The 12,312-nt window shown below is 41.5% G+C and overlaps 1 protein-coding gene across 1 annotated transcript; it reads right to left on the bottom strand.

The window, feature by feature from the left end:
• Positions 1-4,948: 4,948 nt before the first annotated feature.
• On the bottom strand, positions 4,949-6,464 carry LOC148016949 (orotidine 5'-phosphate decarboxylase-like). The gene is made up of 2 exons (XM_087662712.1): positions 5,644-6,464; positions 4,949-5,122 (listed from the first exon to the last, which is right to left on the bottom strand). Exons 1-2 carry the CDS (start codon positions 5,863-5,865, stop codon positions 4,949-4,951), a joined length of 396 nt encoding a protein of 131 aa, XP_087518838.1. The 5' UTR covers positions 5,866-6,464.
• Positions 6,465-12,312: the final 5,848 nt, after the last annotated feature.

Here is a 12,312-nt window from a genome sequence, read left to right as displayed (position 1 = left end):
ATCAAACCCCAAGTGTAAGCACACCACTTTGGCCTTGCCTTGGAGACAATTAATGCTGCCTTGCTAGTCCTGCAGTAACAATTAACGCTACTTTGCCAATCTTGCAATATCAAACCCCAAGTGCAAGCAAACCACTCTGGCCTTGCCTTGGAGACATTTAATGCTTCCTTGCCAGTCTGTGCTCAAAACAAACAACACAGAGGTCGTCTTAAATCATTTCATTTATGGCCACAAGCATTCCAATCGAGATGTGAAGGGAAGCAATTTCCTGCACCTCCATCTGCAATAGGTTCATCCTCTCCAATACCTACTTATCCATCCTTTACGGCATCGACGTCTTCTCTTGCCAGAACACTCCCCTTGTCAGGAAGACGCAGACTCAGGCTAGCAAAGATGCAAGTGGGTCAAAGTATACATCGTCAGTCCAAATTTCTCCACGTCAAGGTGAGCAAAGATGCAAGATGGTCAAAAGGATGCCTCATTAGTCCAGATTTCTTTGTACGCTTGCAAAGGAAAAGGAGAAGGATTACTAAGAAAAGGAACAAGTAGCTGAAGCCAAACATGAATCATCTGGAGAATGGCCGCCCGAATGTGACATTGAACAGGAAGATCTTATGATCTATCCAGTTATTCAATCTCCTCATCGTATTTGCCATTGCATGCAATCTGGAATGACTAATCATGAACTCATGATCTCATCAATGTTTGTCTCTCTTGTGTGTAGTCTGGAATAAAAGCTAACAGTCAGAAATGGCGTCCCAATGATCAAGTGCCTCTTGATTTGATGAGATAGAACACAGTGAATGGTTTGTTTGCCCCGTAACTCATTAATGTCTCTCTCTTGGGTGCAGTTCTGGGATGGAAGCTTAGTGTATGAGATACCTTCTACCTGTCCTTCATCAATATTTAAAGCTAGCTCCCTATGAACACCAATTCTTGTGCATTGACACCTTTGAAAGCTCTACAGCAAGCAACACAACTGAAGCAGCAAAACCTCCATAAATGATGCTTGTAGACTTTAAAAGCTCCATAGCAAGCAACACATCTGAAGCAAAACCACCATAAATGATGCTTGTTGGCAAGCTTAGTTGATGAAGAAGCTTGGTATGGAATGCTTTTGCAAGGTAGAAGTCGTAAAATCAAGGTAGGACTAGAAATTTTCCATGAAATCTATGAAAGAAAGTTGGAAGAAAGAGAAGAAACCCTGTCTTTTAAAAAAGTAACTCAAGATTGGTCTCCATTAAAGACTGTAGCTTTCATTTTGTCCATGTTACCCTAGATTTTGGTCAAAATTTTAGTCACAACCTGCCAAAATAGCTGAAGCCCACCATTATCCACTAGTTCATGCCAAGAACCTCCATCTTAGTCATAGTTTGTGACAGATCTCCATGTGTGACCACGGTTATGGAAGAACTAACTCCTATGACTAATTTTTAACTATGGTTTTCACTCCCTAGTCACCGTAACTAGATCAAATGCATGAAAATGACTTCTGACAGGATCTAAACTAATGCTCTGATACCAAAGTAATGAAGCTAACCTAGCTTATCCTAAAATAGCCCCCACCTAAGACTTATGCTAAGACTTATGCTAGTCCCATTACTCTATAACCATGTGGGTATCACTATGTGGGTGACATTGGTGGGTCATGTAGAGGGTAACTACTAATCATGCTACAATTCTGGACATTGATATTTCTTTGCTCCTGGCTGCCTTAGATGGTCCTCCAATGGCTGTAGATCATACCAACAATATCTTCTTCCTCTCTCTTGCAGGAGGCTGAGTGAACTAAATCCATCTCTCAAGCCCCCAAAAATGTCTCTTCAGTTTGCATGGGCATTTTTGCCAAGTAGTAGCCTTCTAAACCCATTTTCCAGCATTATCCAGTTGCTAATTAATTTTCAAATTTAATCATTCAAAAAATTAATTTCAGTCCAAAATTAAATGTGCCCATCCATAATTAGCTTTCCTAGGCCTTTTGCAACTTGGAGTACTCCCCAACCTTTAGTGAACCTTAGATTTAAATATTAGTGCTTGCCATACACTCTGTGTTTCTTCCCGCGATCCCTACTATCTCCCTGATATGGTATGAGTGCATGCCATCCCATCATTTTTCTTGAGAAGGACAAGGCAAGCAAAAGGAAGGGAAGAAGAGGTCCAAGAAATCAAAGTAATCTTCTGACTTTGATACAAATACAAAGGGGAACCACAACGGGTATTCAAAGTATCCACACTATGGGAAGACCTCACACCTTCAAAAGAAGTGTTGGAAAAAATACCCTCACCTTCGCCCAACCATCAACTTCAAGCTCCATTTGGAAAATCCTACATGTTTTCAACTTAGGATTTCATCTTCTCTCAATCCATGGCCTTACTAGACTAGGTACTTAAGTTGTCTTCACCAAGCAAGCCATACTCACTACAGATTCTTCTTCAAGGGCCATTCTTATGACAAGTTGATAGGATTTGTAGTTGTATAGGTTCCATGCCCCTTCTTGTAAAGGGCCCTCTGAGGTAGTTTCCTGTTGCCCCCTTCATTCCCATTTGTGTACCATCCATCAACATATTCCACCCCACCCCCACCATATATTTTGGTCGTTTCCTCGGACTACCATCCCTTTCAAAGGGGAACAATATCAAAGATGCAACTCTAGATTCCCTAGCCTTTGTGTTTTAGAGAGGGATACCCAAGATTGTGAGGAACTTCTTCAAGGATTACAATCCTCCACAAGCCTTTTCTTCATGTGACGGTCTCTTTCCTTCATCATCGAGATACCATCCCATACCGCTTGCATGCCTATTCCATGGCCCTTTGTCCCTATTGTTCTCTTACTTCTTGGTTGGCATTCATCATTGATGGACTTCATCAATAGTGGCACTCCTACCACCCTTGGATCTAGTCCATCTTCTTTGGCCTCCCACCACATCTAGGATCTAAGAGGGGATATTAGCAATCATGTCTCGTCATCTCCTACCTATGTGTCCGAGCTTAAGTGTTTATTGGAAGTTGCACCAATACATTTCATTTCTATCGTGATGGCCACTTTGGCAATGGGCAAGCTCACCTAGGTGCCAATATTTTGGGCCTAGTCGATTGATATACTAGTTGAGACTACAACTTGCCCATTTATAGGTAGCTTGCCCCCTCACTCCACTAATCCATCATCCACTCTTCATTCATCCAGCCCTCCTCATTCTATCTCATCCCCCTCTAGCACCCACACAAATGCTCCGAGCTGCATGTTGGGGCTAACTATTGCAACCTTGTTAACTATTGCTTCTAACTCTTAAGTTTCTTTCAAGCCTCCTCTATTCTCTCCGAGTTCACTTTCCTTTCCATTATGCCCTCTCACAAAACAATTTGGCTACCTACATCCTATGATCCTTTTCTACAAAACATGTTGCTCATCATTTCCCTTTTCAAGTGATCCACTACTACACATTCTCAAATCTCACCATTTCTAGCCTGTGCAAGTTGCCCCATCATCATTGTCTAACTATTGCTACTACATTTGGGATTTGTCTCAATGCAACATCCTCTTGGAGCTATTTCCAACATCTCTAACTCCATCAACTCACCTCCAATCCTAGCCCTCCAGACATGAAGACCAAAGGCCTCCTTGTACATACTTCATTTTGATACACTCTTCTCTCATTGAGCATTCAATTAGATTGTATTGCCATATGCCTCGTAAAAATTGTGCCTTCTCTATTGCCCTAGCATTTCCTTACAAGTGACCCTTCTCACAACAAGATTGATAATCTTGTGAACTTTCTACTCAAGAATCCAAATAGACTTTGCAAGTAAAATATTTAGCATCTAAAAGACCCCAAACATAACAATTGAATTGTGATCCAAGTTAAGGAGATGGTTCTAAGTACAAGTTTGTCTAGATTGCACCAATATCCTAGCCTTGCACAAGCTGAAATAGGTCAAGCAATGTTCACATCTCAAGCCCACGACACCACAAAGAGGAAAACAAGTTCAATAATCCACATAAGAATGATGGATGATCACAATACTTTGAGACTCCCCCTTCAACACCCCTTTGAACCTATGATTTCTTGGTGTTCTATAATACCAAATAGCACTATGAAGAATTTGACATTCTCCAATATCCCTTTGACATAATATTTTAACTCTGGAGTCTGTCCAATGGCTACTTTAGCAACCACTCCAGTGAGCAGCCTACTAGACATAGATGCAATAAGTGCAACCACTATAGTAGGTGCATTTTTTGCATCTAGAAAAGTGAGCAGCCTATTAGACAACCTCATCTTTTCTAGATGCAAAAAATGCACCTACTAGACATAGATGCACTTGACTAACTAATGCACTGACAACTGTCTGCGCCCAGCCTAGCTGTGGTCTTTTGTTGCCCTTAGTTAAGAGGTGGGCCTACTAACTACATATTTGGCAAGTGATGGTGAATACCTCAGTCTCTCATAACTCGTACTGCAACTACCTTGATCGAATATTGTGGTGATGTTCCTAACCAAGGCCTTTACAATAGTAAACTCACATAACCTGCATATGACAGCATCCACCAGATAAGTATATACAACCGAAACATGTAAAGATGGCTTCAATTGTACCACACACATGTCCAATCAGACAGCTCCTTGAAGAAATGCTCCTCTTTGTCTAGATGATTGTACTAATGTGGAGCAAATTATTGCATCAAGAAGGTCTCTGGACTTGAAGTGTTAGTATATTTAAGTTCCAAGGAACAATTAAAAGGCATACATTTTGTTTTTCCTTAAACTGTTGTGTTTTCCAATTATGTAACTTGAAATCAATGTAAAGGACAGAAAAGCTCACATTGATCGATTGCTTGTGTTATTGGTTAAGTTATACCATCAAATCTCACTATTGTTCTAACTGAATAGAGAATAGAGAGAGAAACATGGGGCACTTGAGGTCAATCATCCTGAACAACACAAGAATTCAACAATTAGCTCGCAGTTCAATCTCACACAAACAATCAAAAAAGCACAGATACCAACCCAAACAGTGGAGTAGTAAGGGATCACAACCACAGGCAACAATGTAATCAGCCTTTGCAAAGCAATCCCAGATCTCCACAACAGGTGTAGCAGCAAAAACACAAGGTGCAGCCATCTATAACAATAGAAAACAGGTTTCATGATTCAAGAATGATGTCATGCAGCTGTAGAAGAAGCTCCACATTAGAAAATGTAGGTTACATCAGCTCAGATTAGTAGGTAAATAGGTCACCCAACATGAAGCAGGTTGGGAAGCAGCAAATGCAAAGATTGCAGACATGTAATCAATGTAAATACAACAGCAAAAACAGTCATTTTTTATACCATGTGAGAATGCACAAATGAATAGAAGTGATAAAAGACAAATTGTGAAAATAGTGAAGAACAAGAACTCAAAAGCGAATGATGAATGGGCAATAGGATCCATAAATGAAAGCATCAGATGTACAGTACAGTGCTACAGAAATACCAACATGTGTGATGACCAACAGTGCATTTAGTCTCCCTCTCTCCAAGTGGATGTAATCGAATACAACAATACTAAGTGAGTGGAAAGGGGCATATAAATAGGCCATAGCATCAGACAGAAGACAAGAAGTTGTCATCCTCATCTTGATGAAAAAATCTTATACATACCTTTTCAGATATAACCAACAACTCTTCTGTTGTGTTCACATTTGCAACCAATGACAAGTTGCTCTTCTTCCTCTCCATGAGCTCAAAACGTCTCTTTGCTGTTGCGTTCTGTGCAAGAAGAGCACGTTGGATGTAAGACATCCTGCTCTTAGGAGGATGGGGAACCTGCCTTTGTGCTGGACTTCGCAAGGAAGTCTGATTCTCTGCCAAAAACTGCTGCATAGAGGCAGCCACATCTTCGTTTAGCTTCCCATGCTACACGAGCACCTCCAACATCTGAGTCAGCTCGAGCACAGCATGAAGCTTCACGCCATTCTGGTGCAGGGTTGCACGGCCCCCCCTACTGTTTGTTGATCAGCACAATAGCATCGGTGAGACATTAGTGAGTGGAGCGACTGTCTTGAGGACAAAGGCGCCGCTGGTGACGAGGTCCTCAAGGACTAGCCAGGACTGGCCAGGGCAAAAGACGCCCTCGATGGACTTGCATGTGCCGTAGTCCTTGACCTCCTTCTGGTGCAAGACAATGGGAACGGCCCGAGCGAGAGAGATGGCGGTGGCAATGGGGAGTGCGGTGTAGGGGACGCCACAGATGACGTCGAAGCAGAGGGAGGAGACGGTGCACCAGATGGCTTATGCAACCTGCACAAGCACGTCAGGGAAGAAGACGATGAAACGGAGGTTGATGTATATGGGGGAGGTGATGTCGCTCTTGAGCTTGAAGCTCCTGAATTTGATTCCCTCGGCCTCATAAAGAGCTAGCACAAGCTTGTCGAGCTCGGAGAGATGTCCATGGTGGCTCGCTCGCCCTCTCTCTCTCTCTGTGTTAGCTCAACAAACTGATGTCAAATAAGTAGATTTCGATACTTTGAGTATACCCTTCTAGCTCTAAGGTTACGTTATTTGTAACACACAACATTAATGCAACCACATCTTAACTAGCAGAATTATTTAAATTATGAAAGAATGATTGTTGGTTCTATTTATGAAATGTCACAAGTAGCAAAATATCCCGGTCTCAGTGTTCATGAAAAATACTTTTGGTAGCAAATACAAAAACCTTTAACTTATAACTTTGGAAGGATTCTTGAATCAAATTACATGTATTTTTTCATTTTTATAACTAAAAATTTTCAAGGGTTCAAGGTTTAAAACCTTCTTCTTTAAAAATTGAGGGTATTTTTGAAATTTTTGCAATTCACTTTACATTAAATCTTGGATTTTTGGTGAACACTCCTCAAGCTATAGTTTTTTGTTTACTTCTTCTCCCATATGGAAGCCCTAGCATTTGTTTTGAGCAAGGATTCAAGAATTTCCACTAAGAAAAAATTCACAAAAACCATTAATTGCTTTGTTTCTAAACCAGGCCCAATGGATAAAGTTGAGTTGTATTGTATTTGTCTCCTTTTCCTACTTGTCAATTTGGAATGTTCTAGAGAAAGCACGCTTGGGGGAAGATGATGACTACGAAGAAGAAGATTATATAGTGATCCTATCTTTAGGTTATATGCTCCACTACAAGATATAGGAAATATACCGATGTCTAAAGCGATGAAAATCCAACTTAGTAGCTGCATTATCTTCCTTAGCATCAATAAGAGAACCAAGAAAATCATGCGCAATGACATCTTCATTACAAAAGCCATAATCCTTGAGCCTAGATTCTGCAAATGTGGCTTCTTAACATGAGTGGAAGACAATGATTGGCTGATCTTCTTGCCTTCTATGCAAAGAGGGGGGGTGCTATCCATACTAAGATGCGATTTACTACTACACTATTGTACCACTTCTATTTCAACCACTATCCATGGTAGTTTACAAGGTTGAGTGAGTTGAGAAACCTCTTGATTTCCCTCCCCCAACACTTCTAATATGCCTTGATGTAGCCAATGCCTAATTTTAAGGACTCTTTTTTTCCAATATCCACAACTCATAACTCATAAAGTGGGCCACTTTACTCAAGATAGTGAGCCACTTAACTTGAATAAAGTGTGTCTAATTTTTTGGAGCCATGCGCTACCTTGCCACGCACCATTTTACTAGCATATGCCCTAAAGGGCAATGCCAATAAAATTGCAAGGAGAGGGAACAACTATGAATGCTTTGCCTCACCCGACAAAAGCACCTATGTGGCCTATAATCCTCAAACTTGGAAGTTTTCTAGATTTTAATGTGAACACAAGGTAAATTCATATTGATGAAAAGCTATGATAGAATCCATCCCCCCCCCTCCCACATGCTAGTTGTAAATATTTGTCTCGTGAGAATATATATGCCTTTAAGTATTGATTCCCCTGCCCCCATCTTCCCCCCACCCATCCCCTTACCACCCCACACACCCCCTCCCCCCCCCCCTATCTCCCTAAAAAAGTATGCTTCTGAAATATTTTTAATAAAAAGACCCCTAATGTAAATTTTACATGAGGTGCATTTATAAACCCCTTCTGTTTTTGGAAAAATGTAAGTCAACATAATAAAAATACCCTTTCTTTTGAACTCACGTGGTATATTACATGTTCTATAAGGTGACCCCCCCGAGGCATCAAGCTGATACAAGATATATACATATTAAACATAGCACAATGCTCACCCTACCCCCTGACAGAACCAAAGCATGACATCCACAAGGAGTAGGCCTAGCATAATCTGATAGAAGGTCTAAAGCTAGTCACTAACCAACTGCTCCAACACGGCCAAACTAAAAAGAACTATCAAAGAGGTCGCCCTAAGTGGTGGCCTGAACCACCTACCTAACTAAGGACAACACACCTAGGAACTCCTACTAGGCAAGGACTCCTATAGCCTGATCAAAAAGTATTTTCGTTCAGCACATTTCTTCTTTTAGGGTTTTTATTTCCATACTCAGGCATGTAAAAAGGAGGGAGCTGAGCGTACTGACCCAAGGAGAATAGGGCATCGGCCTCAGGTCCTGTCTCGGTACCTAAGAACCTACCAAGCCCTCGCAAGGCGACACTTAATCCTTTTCTAACACTCACTTTTATTTTCGCTCCAACCTTCCTTAATTTCTTCTTCTCTAGCAAGACGCCACCCCTAGGAAGACAAGGCATCGGCCCCGGGTCTGACTCATCCCTAGGAACCTACCAAGCCCTCACAAGGTGATGATCAACTGCTTATAAATTTTTGTTTCTTTTCTTTTCTTTGATAGGGGTTAGCACCCCTTTTTACACGCCTTTGTATATATTTATTTTCTTTTGGGGTATTCAAGGTTTCTTTTCCTTTATCATCATTACTTTTCTTCTGGCAGGCTTCTCTAACTGCCTCACAATGAAGCAAGAACTCCTAGAACGGTTGCCTAGCAGGCTAGCAGAACAAGGTCACTAGGACTTCTGTCTAAAACAGGTCTTTCGATGCCTGGCAATGTCTTTACAGGGGAAACGACTACTCAGACCTCCCTCAAACATACTGAACCTAAACTTGGGACTTCATGCCTTGAACGCCGGTCCCCAACAAGAAATGAAAAACCCCTTAACAAGTATACAAACACATGTAACATAACAACCACAATACTCATAAAGGAGACATATCACCTGGATAGGGCCACGAGAAGCTTCCACGCAACAAAAGGCTCCTTCCAAGCTCTTCTTCCAACCTGTCTAGCACAAAACTAAAACAAGAAGCCATTAACCGTACCTGCACTAAACAGACAACTGGCCCTCTTGGCCTAATGAAAAACATTACTTCACTACAAAACTTGATCGGCCCTCTTGGCCTAATGAAATAAAACATTCAAAACCTTGCAAAACGGGCCCTCTTGGCCTAATGAGATAAAACAGAGTAGCACCTACACATCCTTCCCTGGAATAGCACAGATATACAATAATAAGCTCCTTTCCAAGGAGAAAAAACCACAGGGCTCCCAACCCTAAACTAAATGCATAAGGTTATGACCCATCTCTCCTGCATATATAGCAAGAGGCGTACGCATAACATGTTGTCTAATCAACCTATGGGTCCAGGATAATAATGGTAGATTGGTCTCAGCTACTCTTTGCATTACCCATATCAATCATCGTCTACCATATATTGCATGCTCTGATAACATTCCCCACAAGCGACCGGGTCATGTTTCATCATTGATCACAATATCCAAACTAGGACCACAATTGAAGAAGAGGTCTTCCTCATAAGCCAGATTTTCCAAAGAATCTGCAAACTAATTCCAGTAACGTGGAATCAGCTGAAAAGACACTCTCTCAAACTCTTCAAGTAGGGTCATAGCAGTCCGATGATACATACAAAGAACGAGATTCCGCACCGTGTATGTCCCATCTAGCTGATTCAGAATCAACTAGGAATCTCCTTTTACTAACAACCGACGAATACCACCTTGCTTGGCAATATGCAGTCCCATAATCAAGGCTTTATACTCCGCCATATTGTTAGTGAATCCTACCCCGAGATAAGCAGCTAACTTCATCGTAACTCTACGTTGAGGATCTCGGATTACTACTCCAATACTCCCTTTTTTATTAGGGCCCCTGGACGCTCCGTCAAAATATAATGTGTACGTCCACAATGGGCTTACACAGCCTGCCATCACAAACTCCTCTATTCATAATTATGGTAATCAAAGTTTAGCATGTTGAGAGGGTGAACTGATGGCTCCATCCCACCTTCTTCATTGAACTCAACAGGGATACTCGTCAACAATCGTAAGCAGTGATGGCAGAAGACTTTAATCTCCCACACAAGGTTTCGTCTTCTTACTCAATCACTTTGTATCCTTTGCTCCACCAGATGAGTTTCCCCTGATAGTATCTCTACTCCAGATATGGGTGCTCCAAATAAGGAATTAACCGCCCCATCAACCAGCTTTTAAGCTCTTTTACAGGTCTCAAATTATCCCTAGCATGGACCTGCAATGCATTTTCTTTGTATTAGCATACTTAGAAATAATAAGGTTTAATCTTATTAAGATTGACCTTTTTTTTAAACTCTACTCCCTATAGATTAGCTAATAGGGCCGTAGACCTATTTTTCCCTAACCTAACAATCTTGTAGGGGCCATCCCATTTAGGTTCCAGCTTCCCTGGAAATAGCTCCCTACGCGCATCATAATACATGACTAATTGCCCTTTTTTAAAGGTATATTTCTTCGCCCTAAGGTCATGCAACTGCTTCATCCGACATTTAGCCACCTCCTGGTGTAATAAGCTCTGCAACTTCAGCTCATCCAGGTGGGCTAAGGTTGTGAAACGTTCAAAAAGGGGATCCTCATCTCCCAAAGAGTGGTTAATTACAAACCATATGGTTGGCAACTCGATTTCAAGGGGTAACACACACTCTTCCCCATAAACCAATTTAAATCGAGTATGGCTGGTAGCTCGCTTGAACGTTGTATTGTACACCCATACTGCCACATACAACTTCCTATCCTAGTCTTGTTTCTTCTCAGAATTCGGTGGACCGAAACGGCAGATAATCTGCTCTAAGAGAAAACTTGCAGTCTCTTTTGCATTGTCTTGCCTCGTCACCTGTGCTTCTGACCATTTTGTAAAATAATCAGTTGCTACTATAATGTACCTCTTCTGGGTAGTAGATGATGGAGTAATAGGACCCACAAAGTCAATGCCCCACTTCTCAAATAGAAGGATAGCCATGATAGGTATAAGTGGGCGTTTCCTATTCTCTCTACTGTCATGCCTTTGACAAGTATCACATCTCTTAACATACTCAAAAGAATCATGGAAGATGGATAGCCACCAATATCCAGCTCGTAAAGCTTTCTGCGCTGTCAACCGTCCCGCAAAGTGCCCTCCACATGCAGAGTCATGACACTCCTCCAAGATGAAAGGAACCTCGTCAGGCATCACACATCGGCGGTAGATATCATCAATACCCTGCCGATATAGTGTTCCTGCGATCAAGGAAAACTTCAATGCATATTGTTTGATTTTCCTCTTTTCAGACTTTGATAAACCAGCTCCCGTCTCTTCTATTGATAGATAATGCGTAATAGCAGCATACCAAGATGGGATAGAAGCTATATCAATTTTAAACATTTCCTCAATGTCGCTTCCTTCAGCCAAAATCTCTTTCGGCTCCCCGAAATCCACAAGGCATTCCACAATACCCTGCAACCTTGGTGGCTTACTCTTAATATCATAATCGAACTCCTGCAAAGTGATTAACCACTTTGCCAAACGATCAAGCGGTTGCAGCTTATTCATAAGCAATCTAAGCCCTTCCGCCTTTGTATAGAATACTATCTTTTCATAGAGGATGTAGTGCCTAAATTTCTTAGTCCCAAAGACCATCGAAAGACACAACTTTTCCATGTAGGTATAATTGATCTCTGAAATTCCCAATTTCCGACTAGCAAAAGCTATCGGATGATACCACTTTTCCTCCCAGATTTGGGCTAAACAGCAGTTTATACTATGCATGGTGGCTCTGCTGAAAATATATAGAACACCTCACCTCTTTTAGGTGCTTTTAAAACGGGTGCTTTTACTAGCTCCTGTTTCACATCCTCGAAAGCTACTTACAAGGGTCGCTCCATTCAAATGAACAGTTAAAGGATAATAAATTCGTTAATGGCAACGTCCTTTCTGCCAAGGCATTTATAAACCTTCGATAGTATTCTATCGACGTCAGAAAGCTATGCACCTCTTTCGGAGTGCTTGGTGGACTTATAGCGACTATAACCTT

The sequence above is a fragment of the Lygodium microphyllum genome, chromosome 22, assembly GCF_053477565.2.
Source record: "Lygodium microphyllum isolate KBCC chromosome 22, Lygodium_microphyllum_v1.1.10, whole genome shotgun sequence".
NCBI classification, from domain to species: Eukaryota; Viridiplantae; Streptophyta; class Polypodiopsida; order Schizaeales; family Lygodiaceae; genus Lygodium; species Lygodium microphyllum.
Note: the sequence above shows the minus strand (reverse complement) of the source record. Positions and strands in the feature narration are given on the sequence as shown.

Bases quoted from the DNA above. Each gene is read 5' to 3' on its own strand.
- LOC148016949 (XM_087662712.1), bottom strand. From the start codon at position 5,865: ATGCAGCAGTTTTTGGCAGAGAATCAGACTTCCTTGCGAAGTCCAGCA. The intron at 5,123-5,643 runs GTATGTATAAGA...CTATTGTTATAG, and splicing joins TGTTGGTTATATCTGAAAAG to ATGGCTGCACCTTGTGTTTT.